This window comes from Ischnura elegans, chromosome X (assembly GCF_921293095.1).
Source record: "Ischnura elegans chromosome X, ioIscEleg1.1, whole genome shotgun sequence".
Taxonomy (NCBI): Eukaryota; Metazoa; Arthropoda; class Insecta; order Odonata; family Coenagrionidae; genus Ischnura; species Ischnura elegans.
In genome coordinates, this window is record NC_060259.1 from 115,202,366 (window position 1) to 115,229,241 (window position 26,876).

Genomic DNA, 26,876 nt, shown 5'->3' on the forward strand with positions numbered 1-26,876 from the left:
ACCGGAATTACTGCTCGCCATATACACGTAATGGATGCGTGAGCTTGTATTTCCACTCTTCCGCGGTTGCGTTAAATTTCTTTCCACACATTTTTAATTCATAACTTCTAATTCTTCAGGTCAGAAAGCCCCATTCTCAATATTTCAGAATTGATACATGCAAATCGAAGAGGGAGGCTGTGATAAATTTAACGGCAAAATGTGGCGGAGATATGACTACAGTGCAAGATATTACGTGGATGTGATATGTGCGAGACTAAATGAGCCAATTGACCTTGGTATTGTAATGAGAGAGAGCAAATGAACGTCGGCAGCGTTAAACAATGAAGGCTTATGCTTTAATAGATTTTGACTCATTATATGTGATTTTTTTGCTAATCCACCTAAAATCTCAAAAAATTCAAAATTTTGTTTTTATTTACCGGTTTCGCGTTATCACTTCTCGCGAAATTCACGGACTTCTAGTCATGTTATTCTAGGTGGTGTTATTTAAGTATGAATATTTATGTAGTTAGAACAAATTGATCATTGCTGAAAGTTCATAGTGGACCATAATATCACAAAAAATCTTGAAAATTTTCAGCCAGTGCAAAATCCGCAACATGCATGCACGTAACCCTTTTCCATGCTGCAGTTTTCTTGATGACTCTTACAAGGGCCCTGAGCCAGTCCAAGGATGTATGCACTAACTTGTTCTCACTTTTATATTTTCTCTCACACAAAGTGTGGGGATAAAATGTTAAGCTAGTTTTACGTTATGAATAGATAAAACTAACGTGGTGTTTTCATTAGTTGTTGTTTTGTTGTGGACAAAAAATGTTATTCTTTTTTTATGCAGTGTATGAGTTTTTATTTTGAGGTAATCTGGTTTCATCGTAGTGATTTCAAGTTAATTTAGCAGTTTACGGCACCTCAGATAGAAAGGGTGCATATTCCATGTGATGTGATAAGAAGTGCATGTCAAACATTTTACTCTCATTTTCTAATGGAAAATATGTTATCGTGTGCTGGAAGTTTTGTCGTAGGAGCTATTCTCGATCCAGGTTTTCTCTCTATTTTTTAAAGTAAAATAGTGTATAGCTGATGGTGTTGAATAATTGTTCAACATCCTATTAAATATAAGAAAGAAAAAGTATTCAGAAAAGATATACTTGTTACAACCTAGCTCTTCAAGGCTGATTCATTGCCCTCCATTAAGCCCTTTTCCAATCATATTTAATGATGGAGTGGATCCATGTGCAATTCAGTTTGTATCAGGATCTTATTTTTTGATAGAATGTGCTTCATTTGATTAGATTTAATAGGAATGGGATAATGGTTAGTTTACTAACATGGCTTTTATAATGGTCATCCTCATCTCTGGCATTGACACTGTTTCTAGATTTTTGTCATCGAATAGAATCTTCTTGTCTGTTTTTTTTCTTGTATAATGAATTATTTTGTTCAAATTCATATTCATTGCATCAATAATATCTTACCTCAAATTATATTTTTAACTGTTGTCATAGTAGTACATATCTGGAAAAGATGCTAATTGCTGATCCTGCCTTTCAACTGCATTCATTTGTACGTCGCAATAAAGATTGACCAGTTTTACAAAAGGTTATTTATTCATTTTTCAAAATTTCATTTGGCTTTCATTTGCTGTAAAATTTCTCTCTGGGATGTCCATGCATCCAAATGTTTTACCTTCATAGTTCATCATTAGTGATGCCGTAAACTCTCAATTATACGAAGTCAGTGGGAATGGAAAATAGGCATTTCATAATATCGAGTTTCGTGATTTCGAACCTTTTTATTAAGTCCCAAAAAATATTTGGTTTTGTTCTAACCGCCTTTTATTGTCTGCAGTGGCCTTTTTAAAACGTTTTTGGTGGTTATTTAGGCTGGATTTAAAAAAATGCATTTTGTTTTTGATTTTATGCTGTGAAAGATCGTTATAAAAACATGCGACCCCAAGCTTCCCCTTCTTTAAGGATAAATGTCAACGATCTTGGTGCTAAATAAATTCCCATACATTTAAAAAAATGTAATCAAATAATGCATCGAAATTTTTGCATACGAATTTAATCTTAGAAATTTGTGGTCTGTAGCGAATAGCAACAATTATATAAAGTAGAATCCTGATTTAACGTTTTTCAGGGGGGACAAAATTTGAAACACTTTATGAGGACCTGCCATTTTTTTCAGGTTTTAGGGTCTGTAATGATTGGAATGGCTTTTTATGAATAAAAAATATTATTTTAAGTAACTAAAAGGTGCTGCATGCAGCAAAAAATTAATTGTTTAAGTGTTCTCTGCCCAGTGAAGGTTGGATAATACTTTTCAGGAATCAGCTAAAAAAATGGGTAGTGAAAATAAGTAATGAGAGGATGACAATTGTTTTAATGGCATATTTTAAGAAAATTATAATATGCATCAACTTAAAAGCATTCCCACATGGAATATTATTATGGACATTAGTGATTCCATTTTTACGTGTAATTCAGTGGTCTCGAAGAAATTAAAATTTTTTTTCTGTAAAAGTGACATGTAGGTGACTATAGCATTTCTAATATAATAAGAAAAGGCGTAAGTAGGTACTCGAAAAAAGTCATTACATCAAAAAAATGAGACAAATAAAGGGGCAGCAGAAGACTGCTAATCCCGAATTATAAACTACTGAATATGTAGTAAAAGGGAGGTTTTCTGGAATTTTGCAAACTTAACGTCTTCTGTTGCCTTGGCAAAACAAGGGATTTATGAGCCTTTAACCCTTTCATTGCGTAACATTTTTCAGAGTTGTTTCACATTGGCGGAGAATTTTTTTTCACTGCATTCACTTTGTTTTTCGAAAATATGAAAACAATTTCAATAAAAAAGGGATTTTTATATTAATTTGACAATTAATTAAACAATTTTTTAATGGCATCACAGTGATACCATCCGCACCCATGTGATAAATGCTCCGGATATTTATGCAACCCGTTACACAAACATTATAAACGACGGACACCATATTTTTACATAGCAACTAAGAAGCTTGAAATAATTCCTGAAATGAAGGCGGAATTGAATTATAAAATAAGATAAATAATTTTTCAGATGTCATCCACTATCCATGCATCAAATTTTGGGTAAATAAAAGTTTTGGAATTTTAATTTTCACATCTTCATTTTTAAATTTACTAGTAACTTAGATTTGGATGCAAACATATGAAAGTTATTTTATCTTTTTGCCATTTTCTTTTGCATTAATGCTGAAAATATTAACTAATAATTGTGAAATTCTTTGAAAAAAGGGTTCAAACACAGCCCTGGAACATCTGCACATCATACACCATCAGAGTTATACTGATTCGCCACTTTAGTCGTTCTAAGGACGTGAGGAGGATTATTTATTTATTTATTATCAGCTTCCCCGCAAACAGCACATTAACAAAGTACAACACAAACATCCATTCCCTGGATAGGGATCACCTACCCAGGCATCACGAACCCACGACCTACGGTTTGGCAGGCGAGGACTTTACCCCACCGCCACCGTGGCCGTAGCTCTATTTCTTCTGTTTGTCCTTCACTTCTTCAGTTCTTTGAGTTTCAGTGGTGTGTCTTTTTGAGTAACTCAATAGATATTTGAACAGATTATTATAATTTTTATGATGATTATAATTTTCCATGTATAAACTCAGTAGAGTAGCCACGGGAGGGGGGGTTATGGGTAACAACCCCCCTTGAGGTGCCAAAAAGGGGTTAAATGGCCCCCGCACCCTCCAGAAGGGCCCTCAAACCTCCGGCAAAAAAACCCCCATTTCAAAATCGTGGCTACGCGACTGTATAAACTGTGCCCACTGAGGAGAAATCTATCGATTAATTTTCGCACGACTTTGTTTGCATCTCCCCTGCCTCCAACATCAGGATCCTTCGCCCCAGTGTACAGCATCTTGCACGAGGCCATTAGGCTCAGAAAGCATATATAATGTTATGCCGCGTTTGTGACGCCAAAGCAACATGGACTAATGAAGCAGAGTTCTTTAAACGTGTAATAAATTTATTTCATTCTTTGAGTGAATAATTTCAAAAGGGGTCGAATTTTATGCAAGGGGTCTCTTGGTATCGGATCATCTACTCCAGGGTTCCTGCCAAACTGCATGCAACGGAAAATTAGTTGAAATCGGTCTCGGGAAAAAGTGCTGTGAAGGAGGGAAAAATCGAAGATATTTTCCTACCTTTTCCAATAATCTGGAATGGATGGCCATCTTACAATACTTCATACAATCATACATTAGGTATATCGGACCAAAAATGTCTCCCATACCCCACGAGTAAGATTCCTATGCTCGGTTATCCTTGAAGAACTGCATGTTGAGAGGCATTGGCAATATGGACCAAAGCCTTTCAGATGACAATATTTCCTCCAGCTCCACATAATTGCATCCTCAACGTAAACCTCAGTTAACACCTATAAAATGTACTACAATAAAATACATTACACTTACAAAATGCACAAGACTGATGAGGTTGCTCTTTTGCAGTCAGAAAGAGATGTAAGCGTTAAAGTTTAGAACCGACGTACAAGAAATATCTAAACGTGAATGCTCCAGATAAAACGGCAACACATAATACTCCAAAAATAATTGTTTCTTTGGGCATAGAAATTTTGCTGACTTTCTTTTCTGATTATAATAGCTCTATTTGGTCGAAGTAAAATATGTAAATTGCTTCAAAGTTAAAAAAAAAACCTTCGCGGAGAAGACCCAATGCAGTGTTCCATGCATACACTTGAGTAAATTGTGCCAGAGGTAGTTCTATTGCGAGGAGAAATTCTAAGCCTAGTTGACCAAAGGCTGATAAATAAACGGTCTTTGGAGTTTGAAAATAGGAATAAAGTTAAAAATGAAGATGTCTCCCATATTCCACGTAAGTGGCTAAATAAATGTAAAATACCAAATTGTCCAATGGAAAAAGGCCATACGGTAATATTAGAAAAAAAATCTCTAAAGAGGAGTGAAAATGCACGCAATCGAAAGATGTCCGAAGGAGAGACTGTACTAATAACGAGAGTCGCAAAAACTGAGAAGGAAGAGCTGACCTTTTCTACGACATGCACACAACAGAATAGTTGCATGGGTTTATAATAAGAATGACAAAAATACTTCTAAAAATAGAGATAACAGGCGACACAGAGCGACTTGTAGTCAATTCCGCGGTGACGGAAAACGACTTTTTTATTTGAGCCCCGAAATTCGATCATTTTTTCCCCAAGGATTTCCCCAATTCTAATTTCTCCTTCAAAATGGAAAAAATATGAAAGTTTCCCCAGAACCTTCATTATTTCCCGTGAATAACGAATTGGTGGTCGTAATTATTCCCACCTAGTAACTTTAACAAACTCATACGAAATAAATGAGACAAAGTCGAAAACTATATTTCTTCATCCATAGCCAATATAATCAGACCCCTGGATTGAAAGGATCGTTCAGAAAATGAGTGGCAAATATATTATGGAAGAATGTTAGGAGTTATAACGGCATTATGTAAATATTAAGTTTAAACATTAATAAAAACAGCAACAGATTATTCAACTGTGTTTAGCGTGTGTAGGTATAGTGACCGTAATTTGAAATATGAAAATATTTTTCGTCAAAGAGATGAAAGGAAATATTGTTTGAAAAATTTTAATAGGACTTAAATGAAAATAATAACCTTCAAATGTGGCAACACTTAGTACAAATATTCAGAAAAGTAAAGAAAATATCACATTTTAAGTTTTTTTGTAATGGCGAAAAATCATACAAATAAAAATGTACTCCATAAATGTAAAAAAAACTTTACTCAAAAAATATAAACTATTTTTCAAAAACGGAAGGCATATGCAGGTAGCCTAATCCATTTTGTGTGCGGGAAACCATCATGAGAGTAGATAGAACAGAGCGGAGGAGCGTAGGGAGCGATTGAAGGACATAAGCCGGCGTGGCATCAATGTGATGCCACCCGCCCGTTGGCAGGACCTACGCTGGGCATCAATGCTATGCCATCCGCACTCAAAGGGTTAAAAAGCCTCCTGTGCGCACATTTTGGATTTCGAGGTCATCCAAGAAAGGAGAATCTTATTTCTAGTATGCGTACAAGTCGATGGTGATTCAAGTCGATGAAAACACCAGATTCGTTGTCATATTGACGACTTAGCCTCCCTTTTTCCCCACCTTGCAAGCCCACATGCTGTTTTATGCTGACGACTGCAAAGTTTTCAAAACCATCCACACTCCGTGTGACTGCCACGAACTGCAAAACGCTTTAAATACCATTTCACGCTGGTGTCTTACCTGGGAACTAAAGCTCAATGAGCATAAGTGCAATACCATGTCCATCAACCTAAAAAAATTCCCCCTTCACTTTAATTACACTTTAAACTCAATACCCGTGAATCGCAAGTCGTCAGTGCGTTGGGGATCTTGGCGTGCTAATTGATTCTAAACTAAATTTCTCCGAGCACATAGAAACAGTTCAGTCTAAGGCCATGTCCCTTTTAGGCCTACTATACAGATACTCAGAAATTATAGAACCACAAGCTCTTTGTTGCTACTTTTCGACAATTGTCCTTCCTGTGAAAGCCCATTGCTCTCCTATTTGGGCGATTTCGGCTCCGTCAAATCTCTCTGCCTTTAAATCTCTTACTAACTTTTTCTCAAGAATAGTAAAATATAGAGTACCTCACATGCGTAATATGCCCACTAACACCAATCTAACGTCTCTCTCCATTCACAGTCTTCCTTTTGTACGCCTCAAAAGTGACCTTAAATTTATCTACAATATCCTCAACTCAATCACAGACTGTCCTGAACTCCTCTTTTCTTAATTTCCGAGTACCCTGCCGCCCCACGCGCACCCACTCACTGCTCCACACACCAGTTCCCAGATTAACACTCATTCAACGCTCACTTTTTTTCCGCCTTCCCTCACTTCTTAATTCCCTTCCTCCGAGCATTGATCTCTTTTCCCTATCCCCGAAAGTATTTACTAAAGTGGCTCTATCTTACCTCTCTGAACATCAATAACAACACTTCCCATTTCTTACCATTGCTGCAATTTTCCTTAGCTTAATATACTTGTGTTCTTTAATTTCGTGGTTTTGATTCTCGGCATATTTTAGGTTGATGTGATTCCCGTAACATTATATGTATTTTGTTTCTTGTTATACATTATTTATTATCTTGTTATTGCGCCACTGTAAATTGGCAATAATTGCTGTATGTGGGCTTTTGAAATAAATAAATTAATAAATAAATAAATAAAATATATCCGCAGCCTCATGCAGGACGAATGGAGCCGGGAGAAGTTACTTACGCGGCACGCTAATCACCTTGACTCGGACTCACCTTGTTTCTTGGCAGCTTTTAATAAAATTTGGTTGAACCTTGAATAACGATTAGCTTAACTCTGTTAAGTGAAAAGGATTAATCTTTAACCCGGTAACGCCTGAATTAAAAAGTTTCTGCGATTTTTGTGGTAATCCTATGTTTTAATATGAATGAAATTCTGAGTCATTCAGTGCAAATTTTATTCTTTTATCTCTAATAGTTACCGAGATACAGCCTGGTGCCATATGGTACCGCTAGGCGTTTAAGAGATCAAAAAATCGAAATTTGAAAAACTTTTCGGAAATCACATTTTTAAGCCAAAAACGTTAAATATTTATTATTTTCCGGAAAATACATTCATTTTCATCCAAAATTACACTCAAATATCGATAATATTCAATTAATTATTAAATATTATTGTATATAAAATAGAAGTTATGTATAATTGACGTAGAAATCAAGAATAACATGATTTTAGTGTTTCACTCAGTCGTTGCCGCACATGGAAATGAACAAAGCAGTCACTGCATTGCATTTCAAGCATTCTTTTCTTATTCTACTGGTTCAGTTTTCAGTAGCACACCGTCCCCGCTTGGGCTTGAAGTTTATTCGTTGGTTGTGCCCGTCGAACCTATCAGGGGCATTGGAAAGAAGATAGGCCGCTGTCAGTTGAATGCATTCTTTGAAACATGAATCAATCGCAAATCTATTTCTTTAGCCAAGTACCCCATTCCAGTTGCACTTCTGGTAAATTGAGCACGTCCTTGATATTTTAGGGGATACCTGTATCCAGCTGTGATTATACTACTGGCCATCGGAACTCAAGCTGAGTTATGTTTTTTCACGATTTCCGCATCAGAATCCATGCGTTAGGCGTCATTGCATCCAGAATCCAAGTAAAAATGGGCCACGAACATTTTGTCGACCCCCACACTATCTTTCCCAGTACCTTTTTCGTAGGCTTTCACATTCTTGAGTTTTACGAAGTAGCAATCTGAGCTATTCATGCACCACACTTTCTAGCCAAACCTAATTAGCCTCCCCCGCATGAATTGCTAACAGCCATGTTTTCCAAAAGAGAACATTATCGACTCATTGACACTCAAGGACTGCTTTTCTCTGAAATATCCGCTGAATCTTTCTTTTGCCATGCCCATAAAAGGGCGCATTATCCATATCATTTATGATTTATCCATTGCGGTGTAATCACAGAATCAATCAATGAAGAAACCTACGAAGTTGTAGAAATCTGTTACGTCTCATTGTGTAATAAACAAGATTATTTCTGGCGTTTAGTGCTGCCTCACAAAAATGCCTTTTACTGGGAGTCGTTTTATGCCAACTTAGAATTGCAACAAATATTTTCAGTACCTCATGTGTTATATTTGGGTCATATCAGTTGCAGAATTGTACACACCTATTTGACTCTAACACTTAGTGTGTAAGGACATTTTCGTCAAAGAACAGCTCAAATATTCTAGTTGGGGATGCTTCATGAAACAGTGAGTTGGTAATCAGGATTACGAGAAATCCTTTCGTGCTTCACGATCTCTTCATCATCAAAATTGTTTCCTTCCTCCCTATTTTTTTACCTTTTGGGTGCTTTACGGCTCTGTCCAGTTTCACTACACTTTTGAAAATTCTCAGACTTTTCTTGAGATAAACTCAGCTGATTGTCCACCTTTTCGAACAGCAACTTCAAATTCGAGCAAAATTGGCGTCCACTCGTTATTCCATATTCCTCAGTCAGAATGAAGGTATTCATCCTCTCTTTGGAGCAGCACATGCTATACTATAAGCAGTATATGTAAGTTATTTCGGTTTTACTAGCACATGAAAGTGTGAAAAGTATCGGAGTGTGATTGAGATACGTTAGACAAAAATTAGGATTACGCTGCTCTTGTCGAAGTGATGCCTGTCGCGTGGTCGTCTCTCGCCGCCAGCCATCATTGAATTATCCCCTTAGCAAGCCCCCTTGTTCCCCATCATACCCCCTTCCTAATTGAGTACACAGATAGTCTTCCTATTCATGTTTTTCTAAATAGGATTCAGGTATGCAATTATACCTCCCACTCCTTGAGCCCTCGTGAGGGTACGAGATTCTGAAAAAATGCGGACAATTTAGGGCCTTATGTACTTGGATGATGTCCTTTTAACAAAAAAATTTATTTATGTACACATTTAATATGCGTTATAACATTTAAATAACGCAAAATTTATAATATAAATGATGAAAAATTAATAATTGTAAAATAAATAACTGTTAGAAAACGAAAACAACAGAAATATTCGTATTTACGCTTTCGGCCAAAACTTGGTAGTGGGTCAATCCATTTCAAATCACCCAGGCAATGTTGCTCAACATTTTTAATTTTCTTGATTTTTTAATCATGAGTTCCCTATGGGTAGACAGTCACAAAACACTATTTGAAAAAAATTTAGAAGCTATATTTTTTTTTTGGCAGCCATTTTTAAAAGGGCGGCTGGGCAAATTTTGATGAAAAACGTGGTTTGCATAAAGTTAAATTACGAAGCTATTTTAAAAGATATCAGAATAATTCAAAAACCAGTGAGTTTAGCATGAAATGAGCTATCGGAATTCATTGTTTTAATTTTTCTATCATGAAAGAGAGTCAGTCAAACTCTTTCTGCAAAAACTCGGGAAAAATTTGTCAATATTAACTTTTTAAGACCTAAAATTTTTATGAAGGAAATGAGACTCACTAATCAAATTTTATTTCTGTGTTAAATACTTAAATAACTATTTGCAGCATAAGTTTTAGTTCTGAGAATGCACTCCTTTTTTTAATACGGGTTATCAAAAATGGCTGAAAACCTTTTAACGTCAATTTTCGCAGGTCAATATCTAAAAAGGGACTGAGTGAAAACAAGCAAAAATTTTACATAATGTTATTTAGACACATAAAAACATCTCCAAATAATATTATGACTGAGACTCTACTACATTTAGAGTAGTGGAGCAGTGAATTTCAGAAAAAAACGCTACCGTTTCATGCGCTCGTGCAGTGCAAGTGAGCAAACAAGGGCTTGATTAAATAATTAAATTAGCAATAATTTTTATCTACAACAATTACCTTACACATAAAATTTTATTTATTTATGTAGGTCTGCCTTACATTAATAATAAAAATTGATTTATAACTAGAAATATTTTGTATCAGCAAAAAAATACTGAATTATAACATAGCAAGAAGTTAATGCACTTATGTTTACAAAAAGTATTTATTTCATCTATTGAACTAAAAAACCATGCATATCAATATGTGTAGAATATAAAAATATGCAAGAATGCATTTGCAAGTGAATAACCTTTCTCAATTGACATATCAAGTATCATGTGTCATTAAGTCAGAGAGAGTTTTGCAACTGTAGTCTTAAATTCTCCCATCTACAACACTTTGTACAGCCTACAACTACATAATCAGTTATTTATAAATTGATCTCAACCCTGGCAGTGAATAGTAAACTGATTATATACTTATATGTATCATTTGAAGAAAAAGCAAACATTTTATGGTATAGTACACCTTGTGTACAGATTTATAAATTGTATATAATTTATGTAAAATGTATCCAATATTAACGATTAGTCAATCAGCATCCAGGTCAGGCACAAGGCATACGATAAAATAAAGACTCAAACCACGGAATTTAAATTTTTGGTGGCACTACCACCTTCAGCTTTGGGAACAAAAGTATGAATATGCTGGATGGGGACTAGGGAGAGTTGAGGGAGGGGGGATAGTAAGGGGTAACAGGGTAGGGGAAGAATTGAATGGGTAAAAGCAATTAAAGTAATTACCTGCTGATCCAGGAGGATGAAAAGCTTTAAAAGTCAAATGTAAGTTAATTTCAGTGAACTAAGTCTACTGAGTAGGTGGTATGTTGTGGGAAGGGAGGCCAAAATAGTTACATTGTAGCAATCATTAAGTGACAGTGGCTGAATATTTTGCAACACTGAAGGAGACAGAGTGAGGAGATGCCCATGATGCCCTGTGGTTGTTGATGCGTAGTTTGCATGCCTTTGATGATTTTCCTTTATAGGAGGGACAATGCTTACATTTTATATGACAAATTAAGTTTCTGGATTTGCAGGATATAAACATTTTATTTCAAAATTTTCACTGGGGTTGGAGATAGGTGATGCTCAGTTGATTACAGATCTTTGACTTAAGAATGTGTCCTGTCCAGGTAGTTTAAAAATGGATTTTCATTGTTCTGTGGTGAAGGATTCAGTATGAGTTGTTTTGTGGGTGAACTATTAAGTGAACAGTGCCATAAACAACACTACAAGAAAGAAGTGCCTGCAGAATTAATAAGAGTGAGTGACATGCCACCTGATGAAAAATTGTTGCTTAAATTAAGAGTTTCGAAGGAAATTACAAACATTTGCCATTACCACAGGGATAAATATTTAGACAAATACTATCACATTTCTGGAAACAAAAGTTGTGACCCCTTCGGTACTCACAAAAAAACAGATAAAAATGGTTTGCGTAAAATTCTATTTGAACACCTTTCAAAGAAAGAAAATGTTGATATTGACCTAATTCCTGGACAAGCTTTACGTCCAACTTAAGACGATAAAATAAAGATAATTAGCCTCTTGCACACGTTCATGGTCAAAGAAAAGAATAATAGAGGAATTTGGTGCATCTGAATACATGGTGAAATTAACTAGGCAGCTAGTAAAGGATCAAGGTATCTTCCCACATCTTTCAAAAAGACAAGGCAACAAAATAAGTGAAGTTGTTATTAACAGTGTAAAAGAATTTTATGAGGATAATGAAAATAGTTGCTTATGTCCGGGTAAAAAGGAATGTGTTTCAACTGTGATTAAAAATGTTAAGGTGCAGAAGCAGAAAAGGTTGATTTTTCTCTCACTGAATGAGCTCTACAGCCTCTATAAACAGAAATACCCAGAACACAAAATAAACATAAGTGCATTAACTTCTTGCTATGTTATAATTCAGTATTTTTTTGCTGATACAAAATATTTCTAGTTATAAATCAATTTTTATTATTAATGTAAGGCAGACCTACATAAATAAATAAAATTTTATGTGTAAGGTAATTGTTGTAGATAAAAATTATTGCTAATTTAATTATTTAATCAAGCCCTTGTTTGCTCACTTGCACTGCACGAGCGCATGAAACGGTAGCGTTTTTTTCTGAAATTCACTGCTCCACTACTCTAAATGTAGTAGAGTCTCAGTCATAATATTATTTGGAGATGTTTTTATGTGTCTAAATAACATTATGTAAAATTTTTGCTTGTTTTCACTCAGTCCCTTTTTAGATATTGACCTGCGAAAATTGACGTTAAAAGGTTTTCAGCCATTTTTGATAACCCGTATTAAAAAAAGGAGTGCATTCTCAGAACTAAAACTTATGCTGCAAATAGTTATTTAAGTATTTAACACAGAAATAAAATTTGATTAGTGAGTCTCATTTCCTTCATAAAAATTTTAGGTCTTAAAAAGTTAATATTGACAAATTTTTCCCGAGTTTTTGCAGAAAGAGTTTGACTGACTCTCTTTCATGATAGAAAAATTAAAACAATGAATTCCGATAGCTCATTTCATGCTAAACTCACTGGTTTTTGAATTATTCTGATATCTTTTAAAATAGCTTCGTAATTTAACTTTATGCAAACCACGTTTTTCATCAAAATTTGCCCAGCCGCCCTTTTAAAAATGGCTGCCAAAAAAAAAATATAGCTTCTAAATTTTTTTCAAATAGTGTTTTGTGACTGTCTACCCATAGGGAACTCATGATTAAAAAATCAAGAAAATTAAAAATGTTGAGCAACAAATTTTATTTATATTGGGTGATTTGAAATGGATTGACCCTAGTGCAAGCGCCTAGCGGTACCATATGGTACCACCAAAATGGTTTGCATCATAACATCCCAAATATTAGGCTCACATACAAAAACCATACTTAATATGAAATGTACATGTTATAACAATCATAATTACATAAAAACATCTACGTATTATGAGTACATAAGACGCAAGTAAAGAAAATCAAAATGCTTGCACTAAAAATTCCGTTTTTTTCGCATAGCTGAAAATTCTCAATTTTCAAACGGCTCTAAGTACGTAAATTTCAGCTTTTAAAAAGCAAACTTTTCGGGAAAATGTATATAAAAACATTCTTATTATGTTTAAGCTCTCAAAAATCAAAATAAATTACAATAAGTGACAAAAAAGTTACGTTTAGCATTGCGCTTCCGGCTGGTACCATATGGTACCGCTAGGCGTTAACGGGTTAACACAACTGGATTTCATCTGAAAAATTGTCAGTGCCTCTGGAGTTTGGCAATTTTGTCAGGGTTATGATGTCCAAGTCAACCACCAAGGGATTCCTGCCGGATTTTCATATTTTTCCGCGCTTATCTATTTTACCATGAGTATGCAGTGATTTTTTTTCCAGCATGAGCTATTTATTTAGAGTCATGGACCGTTATAGTTCATCAAAACTCCGATTGTCACTCTCTTTTGAAATAAATTACCACCAGATAAATATCTTTGAATCAACAGCGATATCAACCAGCCACATGTCGGTAAATGGGCTCCGGGATATCTAAATTACGATGTAAAATAATGTTGTTCCGTAGGGAAAGAATGCTCTCACTCACAATCATGACAGGGGAAACACTTCCTCGGTTCTTTCGCTGTTCCTCCGTGGAAACTGACCTTGGAATTGATTATAGAAAGAATCTTCTAGTGAACTGCGCAAATGATATTGGGCCTCCTCTTTTGAAAAGAGAAAGTAGCCGACTGGAAAAATATTAGGCTATCAATGGACTGCCCGTAGGGAGTAGAGTTGAAAGGGGCATAAGCCATCAATTGAAAACATTACGGGAAAACCATAATTGTAGCGGCCCTTGGAGGATAACTCGTGTCATCAGTTGTCACGTATCATCGAAGTCAAGTTCAATAAGTGAAGGATAAGGTAGTTTGAGGTTATTAAGGGATGACCTACTTCCATTAGATTGGATCTGATACAAAAAGTGCCAGTACCTTCTATCGACTCTTGGTACACTTTCATGAGACTCTTCTTGTTGATGAGCAGAAATTTGAAGATTTGGATAATCATTTGCATGAACCATCATGAAAAAATGTTAAATTGGGCAAAAAAATCTTGTGTGGGAAAAATATATACGACCATAAATGCGGAAAAACGCAAAATGCAGAAACACTGAATACAGAAAATCTTTACATTGTCCTAATAGGGAATGAATCAGGACCCAAAAAAATAAATGCTAAATGTGGAAAGAAGTTAAATGTGAAGACGTTAAATCTGGATCCGACTGTATGCATAAAATAGATATTTGTTTCCAATGCCTACGAAATTTTAACAGCTGCCAGCCTAGCTGCCATATATGTTGCCCTCTCTCATTCAGTGACAAGAAAAAACAAACAGGGGTCTTAGCCCGTTTCCAAAATAACTTACATAGGTTAATTTTTGTTGTTCCCTCAGCATTTTCAGGTGAATGTATGATATTTTTATTAGTTATTTTCATAATGATTCAGTTACGGTCATAAATTACGTAGGATATGATTTTCTACCGGCAAATATTTGAAGTAAATTCTTTTTGGGCTCTCTGTCTGGATGCCATGCTCCATCATCTTTGCGGACATTATAATGGAGGACTTTTTATTTGTCATTCATGCCAGGTGTGAGGTGTCATGTTTATATGGTAGGTCCTTCTTTTTTTTTGCCAAAAGGTTTCTACTGGAGAAAGGCTGGAGAAGCATCTTTTGGGGAAATAAAAGGAGAAGCCTCCTTATTATCTTTCACATTCATTTTTTTCTTGCAACTCTGGTTTAATCATTTCACACATTTGATATTTGGGTGAATTTGGGTTTGGTTCACTTGTGTGAATCCCAAAAAATGGTACCTTAACCACCTATGGTTTTTGTGTTCCTTTTTCCATTGTAATGAAAATTATGCAAAGTATCATTGTTATAGAAAAAAGATTTTCTTAGTTTTGGAGATAAAAAATAGTTGCGCCATAATCGTAAATAAATAGTAGTGTGTAAAGGACAAAGCAAATAACTACAGTGGAAGCCCCTTATAACGAGTACGGGATATAGCGACAAGCTCGAATTAGCGACAGCTACCCAAGGAACCATTTTAAACCCTATGATTTAAATGTAACATAAATTCGTATTAGCGATAATGATTCGATTCCTCTCTTGCGCCATTCGTAATTACGACAGGTTGACTTTTTGACCACGTGCCACATCTCTGGAATTCAATGCTTTTAAAACGGCATTTTTTCTTCGACGTCTACATGTTCCGTATTCTCCTATTCTTCTTTCCTTAATAAATTTCTCGAGTACACATTTCATTGCTCTTTTGTCATCTCCCTCCCGTGCCTCCGCAGTGAGGTTAAAAATTATTCCGCCCGTCTGCTAGCACCATGGCTGGTAAACGCAAGTCCTTGGATTTAAAAACCAAAATGAGAATTATTGCAGATTGTGAAAGTGGAGTGTTCAAAGAGTGAAATAGCGAGGCCATTTGGAATTAATACATCGACATTGTTCACTATTTTAAAGAAAAAAGAACAAATTCGTTCGGCAGTGCTTAACGAAGGGCGTCCAAGCACTCAAAAACACCTGCGGCCCGGAGAGCATCCGCAGCTTGAAACCGCTTTTTTTCGTGGTTTTGCAAGCAAAGAGCCGCAGGGATTCCTATCACCAGCCCAATGATGAAGGCTAAAGCTGAGTATTTGTGTGAGAGGCTTGGTGAAGACAATTTTTTAGTGCTCGGATGGATGGTTTGCACGATTTAAAGATAGGAAGGGGATATCCCTTCACAAACTATCCGGTGAATCATCAAGTGTTGACGTTAATTCCGTGGAAGGCTGGGCTCCTTAAAGACTATTTGGACAATTACAGCCCCTGCGATATTTACAACGCGGATGAGATGGGCATATATTTTAACCTTCTCCCGGACAAAACTCTCGCCACTCGAACGGACCCCTGCAAAGGAGGGAAGAAAAGTAAAGACCGCATAACTGTTCTTTTATGCGCCAATATGGATGGTTCTGATAAGTTAAAACCGTTCGTGGTGGGGAAATCCGCCCATCCCCGATGTGTTAAGGGAGTTTAAACTCTCCCTTGCACTTACGAAGCAAATAAAAATGCTTGGATGACGGCTGCTATCTTCTCGCAGTGGTCACGAGCGTTTGATGCCAGGATTGGTGGAAGGAATAAAAAAGTACTATTATTCATTGACAATTGCCCAGCCCACCCACCAATAGAACTAAGAAACGTTAAAATTGTGTTATTGCCGCCTAACACTACGAGCGTCCTTCAGTTCCAGTCAGCATTCCTATCAAAAAGTGTGCGCCACTGCCGCTAGAGGTCTCTACGTCCGCTGATATTGCGTCTGATTGCGTGAATCTCTACGAAACATAAATATTGCTAACAGACAGACAAAGAGTGGACTTCATTTATCATTTGTCCTTCTATTTATTTGAAACAGTTTTTCACCCTTTCCACCGAAGATAATTGATATGACTAATATGCTTTTAGATGCCGTAATGCTGTTCGGTTTCATGATTCCGATAGCATTTGAGTCGGCTGTTTTGAAACACGATAGTAAATCATTCATACAGGCAGACTTGAAGCATAAGAAGATTACTTCCACCTTCATTCCGCCGTTAACCTGAAAAAGATAGAATTGCAATGCTCATGTGGAACCCTAAAATTTTATCACGCTCCTTTCGTCACCCAATTGCAGCAGCCACCCATCATTTTCATTACTACTCGGAAAGATAGAAGGTATGAATTTTGAACAGATACCGAAGTTTTAGCATTTAATAGTCTGATGCATAGCCATAACTGGTAGTTATGACATGTATATTTGGAGCATCCAAGAAATAAGGATAATAACAGCTGATAATGCACAGTTCAGTACGAGTGAGTCTGAAGCTGGGACTTTTAAAATCGACTTCTTAATGCCTCGGCATATAGCATCCTTCATAATTACATATGATTTGATCATAGATTGCAAGTGAATATGATCATTAGTGAATTAAATGTTCAAAATAATGATTTAAAACGGCTATCATGCTGCAATTTTTGCCTCTCGGCAGAAACAGCCATGGTGACGCCTGATGAGTGATTTTTTTGTGACGATGTAATTGCATTCGGTAACAACGACAACTCACTATAGCGACAGATTTCTCTGTTCCCAACAGCTGTCGTTATAAGGGGCTTCCACTGTAGTTTTGATTGAAAAGTCTGCAGAGAGGAAGAGAGAGAATTTTATAAATGAATTACCTCTTGCCGGGTTGGTATTAACGCGCATGATGACAATGGAAAAGTCTTCGATTGAAGCGTCGGCAGAGAGGTAGATGGATTGCCTTGCCCGGGCAGAAATCCAAGAAGAATTTAATTCTATCATCAATTAGTTTTTTCTCCCTTCTGTGCAAATATATGTGTTTATGGCATGAGTATTTCTAGCGGTAAAATTAAAAAAAATCTTTTCTATATCAATGATGCATAGCATCATTTTAAATACGGTGAAGAATTAAACCCAAAATCTAAAGAAGGGAAACATTGAAGTATCATTTTTATGAGTTCTCGAAAGTAAACCAACATTGCAAAATTAAAAAATCTACACAAAGTTTAGAAAATAATGAGTCCAAAACACGATGTATTTCTGGCATCATTTAAGTTTGTTTATCATAGTTATAGTACAGTAAACTCTCGATTATACGAAGCAGGATTTTACGAAGTTTTCGATTATAGGAAGTGATAGTGCGGTCCCGGCGAAAAGCCTGTGGTAAATACATGGTGCTATTCGATTATACGAAGTTTCGATTTTACGAAATGTTTTGAATTTACGAACCCCGGATCGGTCCCCAGGAGCGGAAGGCATTCGTTTATACGAACTATGGCAAAAAATTTGTCAGCAAAACTAGTTACGCCGGCGTATGTAGCTAAAAAAATCAGCGCTTCCAACTGTGGTTCATCAAAAGTGTGAAATCGTAAATGATAGTGCAATTTTGGAGAGAAAGGGTTCGCCTAAAACCTCACGGTGGGAAATTAGGGGAAGTAGGAGTTAAGTAAAATATCGCGACTGATATAATGCCCCTATTTACGTGCCTATTGGTAAACATCGCATCGACAATACTTCGTAGTTTAACATTTCAGGAAGGTCGCGCAGGGTATTTCGTACACTCCTAATTAACCCTTTGCACTGCTGGGAAGGTACCTGGTACGTTTGCAAGGCAGGCTGCTGTGAACGTACTTCGAAGACTACTTGACTACTTTTCGCCGAAGCACTTCGAAGGGTCCCTAATCCGGGACCCTTTCCTCGACGAGCTCACCCTCGCTGGCCCCTCTCTTCGGCCCTCCGAGCGGGGGCCTTTCTCCCCAAAAGTGACCGCTCTGACTGCATTTTGAAAATCTATCAATCAATGCCATCATCAAAAATAATTTCGTTTGCATCGCACTCCTGCCAATCAGGCATTCAAGTACATCTCCGAACCGTATTTCTGTGATGAGAAATAATGATTTTGTTAACTTTGCTAAAATGGCCAAGTTAGTAAAATTGTCATTTTTCATTGCAGGAACACTGTTCCAATACGTACTTTATTTCCTCCACTTCAATCGCAAATTGCTGGAAATCGGCCGGATTCCCTTTGATAGCGCATCATGAGGATGTTCTCAAGGTTGGTAATTGATACAACTAGCCTACTAGTAATTCTACTGCTATAATATCACGGCTATAGTTGATTCGTTACGTTATACCTTCAGGAAGCTGCAGCGGATGAAATCGCGGAGGAGATTAGAGGCTTAAAAGATGATTTTGAAAAATTCTTGGAAAAAGTAGGAAGAGCTCAGCGCGCAACATCAAACGATTATATTGCCCTTGACGATGATATCCGGGCTTGCGACAATGGGACGCCAGTACATACGTCGGAAGAAGCAGCGGCCGGGACTAGTCAGAATAGCAGTGACGACGAAGATGAAAGTGAGGAAGTAATTTCACGAAATAAAAAAGTAGCACACGCTGCCCTCCAAACATTAAGATATTTTGATCTGGCTAACGAGTTAGGTCCCCAATTTCATTCCCATTTATGCAAGTTAGAAACCATGGTGGAAGCAGCGATGGAGAAGGGCTAAAGGAAAAAAATAACAGATTTGTTTAGTAGTATCTTTTCGTGTATACAATAGCCTTCCTGAGTAAACAACTTAAATATCTTAAGTATTGGGCTCTATTAACGACAAACTTATTTTTCAGGCTACTCGTAATGAAGACGCACTTCTAACTCTAACCATGAACTTTCTTCTCGCGTGTCTCCCCGTTTTCCCATGCCGAAAGATCTTTCTTTCCAAAGTCTTCGTTTACTTCCTCCCGCAGCCTTCTGCTGATCTTGCTGTCACCCACCTTACGCATCCCAAACCCCTCCTTCCCCAGCATTTCCCATTCACTCCCCCCCTAAGGTTACGGAGCTTGAGTGCGTCGTAGAAAAATACGCCCCCCAAATGTAAACTGAGGCAGAGCTGAAGGCCCTTTCCCCACCCTTCTTTCTCCTGCCCCCTTCACCCCACCATATGCTGACCGCTTCTTTCCTCAGGCAATCCCCATCCCACTCTTATTCACCCCACCCACTGGGAACGTTCCCCGATTATGGAGAAGGGCATGGTTCATCTTTACCTGCAACGGGGGGAAGTTATTAACCGGAGAGAGGCTGAAGAAGTATATTCCACTGCCGGGGAAATGGTGCCGCACTTATAATTGTCTCTCTTCTTCTCTGCTGACGTTTCAATTGAAATTATTTTCTTTGCTCTTTCCTCACTATATTTATTTACGATTATGGCGCGACTATTTTTTAGTGCTAAAGCTAAGAAAATCTCTTCTCTACGTCAATGATTCTTTGCATAACTTTCAATACGGCGGAGAAAGGAACACGAAAACTAAATGAGGTGAAGGTACAGGTTTTTGTGTGTCATTTTCGGGAATTCACGCAAGTGAACCAATACTTCACACACATTGAGAAATGATGAAACATCTCTTGTAGGAAAACAATCAATGCGGATAATAACTTTTCTCTCTTTATTTCTCCGATAATGGAAGATGTTTCTCCTGTCGTGTTCCGGTTGGAACCTTGCTCCTGTCAGCATAAAAGAAGAGAGACATACTATATGAACATAGCACTTCATACCCGGTATGAAGAATATGGTCCTGATGAAGAATAAAGTCTTTCGTAGCAATGTCTGCTAAGATGATGGAGCACAGTATCCGGACGGAGAACTCAAACAGAATTTACTTCAAATATTCGCCAGAAGATAATCGTATCCTACGTAATTTATAATCGTAACTGAATCTCAATGAAAATAACTAATGGAGAAGATAGCACATTCAACTGAAAATACGGAGTAACTCGAAATATTAACTTACAAAGGTTATTTTGGGAACGGGTTAAGGCCCTCGTTATTCTTTTTTTTCTCGTCACTGAGCGATAAAGGAGGACATAAATGGCGGTTAGGCCGGCTGCCGCTGAAATTCCGTGGGTGCTGGAAACAAATATATATCTTACACGAACGTAATAGTTGTTTTTCGCTCCTAACCTCAAATTTATAGCATTTAATTCTTCAAAGAAACTTTGCAATTCATTATATGATTACGTTTTCTAAACTGGTCGGGAATTTCGTAAGCGATCGTTGATGTTGAAATATGAACGAGAAATGGGAATTTTATGGTGGTATAATTATTTAACGATCTTTCACAGCATAAATCGATAACAAAAAGCCTTTTCTATGAATAATACTGAGAATAACCACCGAAAACATTTAAATAAGACCACTAAAGACAAAAAAGGGCAGAAGAAACAAAAGCGAACATTTTTTTCATGACTTATGAAAAAGGTTTGAAATTACGAAACTCGATTTTACGAAGTGCCAATTTTCCGGCCCCACTGACTTCGTAAAATCAAGAGTTTACTGTAGTTCGATAAAACCTAAAAATAAGGTCATAAATTCAGATCTACGTCATGTTTTAGCTTGTCCCATGGAAATTAAATAATTAATTAAAAATAAGGTTGATTTTTTGTTAATTTTTTCCCAGTATGTTACATACCCTTTTTAATTTGACTACATGTTTTTGCTTCATCATTAGGGTCAATTACGGGATTAGCAAGGCAGGTAACCCAGGTGTATCTTTGGGTGAGCTGAGTGGGAGAGGATGTTAATCTACCAAGTCTCAAAGGGGGCCTGGACAGACTAAAAATGTGTCAAGAAATGACAAAACAAGTGTCACAGCCATTAAATTAAAGGGGATAACAAAGTTTTCTTCTTCATTTCCCTAATAATGGAAAATACTTCTCCTGCCTCTCTCCAGTTGGAAACTTGTTCATGTTGCCAGGGGAGATCAACCGTGTCCTTCTCCACAGCCGCAAAACGTTCAAAGGGGTTGGGGTTAGTATGAGTGGAATAGGTATTGCCTGGTAGAGGAAGTGGGGGCAGGATAAAGAGGGCGGGAGGAAGGGAGAGTGGTGGGTAGAGGGCCTTCGGTCTTGCTGGAGATTATATTTGGGAGCCGTGTTTTCTTATGACGCACTCAAGCTCCATCACCAGAGGGTGGGGGGAAATGCTAGAGGAGGGGTTTGGGGTGCACAAGTTGGGTGCCAGGAAGATCAGAAAAAGGGGGAAGGAGAGAGTAAACAAAGGTTTTGGAAAGAAATATCTCTTGGAGTGGGGGAAAGGGGAGGAGTTCTAGAGGAAAGTTCATGGTTAGAGTTGGAAGTGCCTCTTCATTACGAGTAGCCTGCAAAATAATTTGGTGGCAAATAGACCCTAATATTTAAGGTACTCCTCCTCACTTTCATCTTCTTGGTCACTGCTGTCATGTTAGTCCTGGCCACTGCTGCTTCTCTACTGTTTTTGCTAAGACACTTGCTAGTCACAGACTGAAGCCCTTTGCATATTCTCTCATGAATTTAGTTCAAGTCCATACTGTACCATTCAGCGCTTCCAGGAGGAAAGACAGCCAGACGCAGCCTACCTTGTGGATAGATAGCAAGTTGCTGATGCGAAAACTTAATGCATGGAATCATCAAATGCCCTTCGAAATTGGCAACACGAAAACTCTTTTAGGGGAGCCATTCAGCTCCCCTAAAAGAGATCTCGTTCAGAGCCATCTTACCTCCTCTGAAATCAGAAACCGTGGGGTATTTCTTAGTCTGAAAAATTAGTATTGTAAGAAATACCCCACGTGGCCTTATTCACATGTTAAACTACAAAGCATTGTCGACGTGATGTTTACGAGTAGTAAGCAAGTAAATGAGGGCATTATGTCAGCCACGATATTTTCACAGAAATTCTGCTTCCCCTGGATTCCCACCCTAAGGTTTTAGGCAAGCCCTTTCCCTCCAAAGTTGCACTATTATTTACAGTTGCACACTTTTAATGGAAAACAGTCAGGAGCACTGATTTTTTAGCTACTTACGCTGGCATAACTAGTTTTGTTGACAAATTTTTTGCTGTAGTTCGTGTAAATGAATTCCATTTGCTCCTGGGGACCAAGCCTGATGATAGTAATTTCAAAATATTTCATATATTGAAAACTTTGTGTTATCAAATAGCGCCATGCATTTACCATAGGCTTTTCGCCGGGACCACAATTACACTATGTATTATGAAAAATGTCCTAATATCCTGCTTACAAGGAGAGGTCGCCAAAGTGATGTTCGGGATCTGAATGACGATGTTATTTCCTGAAACAATATAGGTAAGGTAGAAAAAGTGTCACGGCTTTCTTCCACATAGGCCCGGGTTCGAAAGATATTCGCATGTAAAGATTCCGCGCACTACGACTTCATCGACTACTCTCCCTTGTACAGCAAGCGGCGTAGCCTAGTGGGTTAAGGTGCGAGGACGAGACATTTGATTTTTACGTTCGGGGTTCGAGTCCCAGTGGGGTCAAATTTTTTTCTTCCTTATTATGTTTTAAAATCACTGCTATAATTCATTCCTATTCGTTTATGTCAGTTACTTTGCTATCTTTTATTTTTATATTAGTCTACGAATTTTAAATAGTTCTCCGAATGGTTTCCATTTCCACCCGCTCTATGTCTTTGGCGGGTAAGCTGTATCACCTGAGTGAGGTGTTGGATCTATTTGCTCTACGCATCTTCTTCCTTTCCTGTGTCTCTCCGGTCCTAGAATACTGCTGCCAAATCTGGTCTACGGCCCCACCTTCTTTATGAAAGCTCCCAGAAAGCCCTTCGAATTTTTTTCCTTTCTATTGTCCGCTACCGCCACTTGCCTTTTCGTAACTTCTCCCTCAATAAGATTAGATCCTCTCTTGGCATTGCTACTTTAGCTGATCGCTGTATCCTCAATGACCGGAGACTTTTCTTGAATATCATTAATTGCAAATACAGATCATCTGACCTTCTTTCTTTTTTCCGCTTCGCGTTCCTTCGTGCACGACGAGGTCGAGTGGCCTATTTCATATTTTCACCCCCCGCCTTTCTGTCTCCAAACGTTCTTCTCTATTCAGACTTCCTCCTTCCATTAACTCCTATGCCGAATGTGTTCCAAATTTGATCATTTTTTTCATACCTCATACATTTTTTTCATACCTCACTATCGTAATTTGTCCCCTATTCCTCACAACACCCGATAAAATTTACTATTCTTTGTTATTTATTTGTAAATACTGTTGAAAATGTTTTGTTCATTAATGGTTACGATACTTTATATTATTAAATTGTTTCTCCTGTTATTGTTTATCCTCTCTAATTGGCCTCGTGCTGTTTTTGGACTGGATTAAATAAATAAATATATGATTACCACGTGAACTTGAGGACGCATATAACTACGCGTGAATTTCCAGGTAATGTGCTCATCCTCGACCAAGACATTGTTCCCTCAGCCTCTTCATATATTTATGATCTCAACTTATTCTTCTCACCAAATAGACACAACCGGGTATCCGCATATTCAGTCACCAACCCTAGCCAGGTACCTCCCCTACCCATTATCGCCCGTCAAGTGCAATGACCCTGCGTCCCAACTGCCTGCTCAAGCCGTTCTGGAAGTCTTCTTTGTCTATCTTTCGCACACTTCTTCACACAGTTGGGCCCCTGATACCTCATTGAGGGATTAGCAAGGGTCAACTGCGGAGGGAAGGTTGTCGGGGCGGAACTCTTTGAAGGGCGCAAGAAGGTATGTCATAAAGGGGACAGGGTTGATATGTTTCTGGTTTTTCATGTGCATATTTGTTGAAGACTTATTTGAGAGTACTTGGTCATTATTCAAATGATAATGATATTTCTACACCTGCTTATATGCCACGGAAACCATTAGTCTTTCTGGATTTATGCTAACTGAGCATTGTAGTGTGTATTTGGCAAGAAATTTATCATTGTATTGTGTCCAAATAAATGTTAGCCCCTACCAATTGTGTGTGAAAGATTTTGTTTTGACAGTGGTTGGCTCCTCCTCTTCCATAGCCTTCTCCGATTCGGACAGTGATTGGAGCTCACTGGAGCGCCGGCAGAGGGGCTTGGACACCTACTCTAAAGTTAATCGTAAGCCAACTCCTCACAAGAGGACCCGCAAGAAACGCACAGCCATACCAGTTGCAACTCCCCGAGTGCCACCAATCCAACCGTTTTCAGCCCTCTCGGATGGGCCTGGGTTGCTTAGCTATCGCTTTAAGGAGGAGAGGTCGCGGGGGGGTTGTGAATCCAGTGAGAAAGGTATTCATGTCTCTTTGTTTTGGATGCTGCAGTCCATTGTAGATAATTGCTATTATGGGTATGCTCGTGGACTGATTGCCTGATTTGCATGTACCTAATTAACTTTCATGCTTCATGTAATTTGTGAAGTCATTGCATGTATGTACTTCCTACAGGTAAGCATGTTTTGACAGAGTAGTTTTGCTCTGCCTATCAGTTCAGTAGTTTGATGCGTACTACTCACAGTTTGACCAGTGTGCACCCAAATTTCAGAATATCCAGATTTCATTCCAGTAGCTTGAGCACATGAGGTTATCTTAATGGCTTCAATGCTGTCATCACTAGGTAATGTTCAGCAGTCAAAATACATCTTATGGATTATTTTAGGGTTCTTCTTAGTCACCAGTGAAATTCAGTTATTAAGAGATAATTCTTTAGTTGTATGAAGCCATCCATAACTTTTTGTCCTGATTGAAGAATTATTCTTTTTTAGTATTCTGCTTGCTAGGTATCGTTGTGCTCATTGTCTCTTTCAGTTGGAATGTCGAGTTTTCATTCTATAATTGTAGGTATTTAGCTTGATTCTTGTTTTGTCCATTTTTCCCTCTTATGGCATTGATAATTTTACCCAATGAAGATTCTTTTTTTAGCCAGTTACATTCAAAAGAAAATATATTGTTTGCACAGATAGTGGAGTTCAGCTTTTTAAGAGAATCTGTTTAGGAATACAACTTAAGAAGGATTATTAATGTAATAGATTGAGAGGATTGTTACCATTGTCAAATGGTTACTGCTGTTGATGTGCTTACATTTTCAATAGCTGGCCCACAAGGTAAGCATGATTGTGTTTCTTCATAGATTCAGAGCATTTCATGTGTCAGCAATTGTGTAATTGTCATTCCGGGCAATTTTCTTGCACCTGTGAAGAGGTCTGCTATACTCAAGCCTTTAAGAATCACTCATCTATTTTAAAGTGATTGTTGTATCAAGTCATCAGTTTCTTGCAAACTTTAATGGCAGAGTTTCCATGCCTATTGGGAATTGGGCTGGAAGTTAAGGATAGATCTAAGCCTAGCAAATCAATAGATTTGATTCAATCAAATACCTCCCTTATTACTTAATACAGTGGAACCGCGTTAAAGCCAGTACAGGCTATTCCAAGACCCCCATTGACCATTATGAGAGATCTGACGCGGAGCACCCTTGTCATTTGATCCTATGATTAGCATGTAAAAAATATTCATTTTTGCTAAGCCCTTTTGGTGTTGGCACTCACCATAGCGAGAGTGTCCATTGCCGAAGAACCTTCAACAAGAGTCTCTAATCTCTGTAATTGCTGGCGATCTGTTAGAAATGAAGTTTACATGGAGTGCTGTCTCAAATTCATGTGGTAAACCGTCGTTCGATGAATAAGGAGTTCATTTTGGTGAAAATACTGAGGCAAGGCGAGAAAACTTTTCTTATGACTGAGGCGAGGCAAATTTTTGATCTTCTTTTGTTCCTCGGGCGGCAGTAAGCAGTCGGCAGCATACCCGCACGTCCATGAGTTCCGTGAATAGAGAGCATGTAAAGGTAGAAACCATGGCCAAAAATCACCTAACACATCTTAGCGAGAAAATGAAAATAATTTAGCAATATGAGAGTGGCGTAATTAATTTATCTTCCTATTTTCTCTTCATAATAAAAAAAAAAATAGAATCACCCAAGGAAAGTAGAATATGAAGAGTTAAAAGGAGCTTTGTTCTGTTGGTTTTGTCCACTTCAATCTGCAGGAGCTATTGAGAAAGGGGCTATGCTTA

At 37.6% G+C, this 26,876-nt stretch overlaps 1 protein-coding gene across 11 annotated transcripts in view; it reads left to right on the plus strand.

Annotated features, from left to right (window-relative positions):
* LOC124171709 (rho GTPase-activating protein 190) overlaps positions 1-26,876 on the plus strand; it is a 647,547-nt gene that overhangs the window by 432,408 nt on the left and 188,263 nt on the right. For 9 of the 11 annotated variants that reach the window (XM_046550979.1, XM_046550973.1, XM_046550982.1 and 6 more), the window contains one exon: positions 24,850-25,098. The exons of the other annotated variants lie outside the window; for them this stretch is intronic. In XM_046550979.1, the coding sequence (XP_046406935.1) occupies positions 24,850-25,098 (249 nt within the window). The remainder of the gene's footprint in view (positions 1-24,849; positions 25,099-26,876) is intronic. 11 annotated transcript variants of the gene reach the window in all.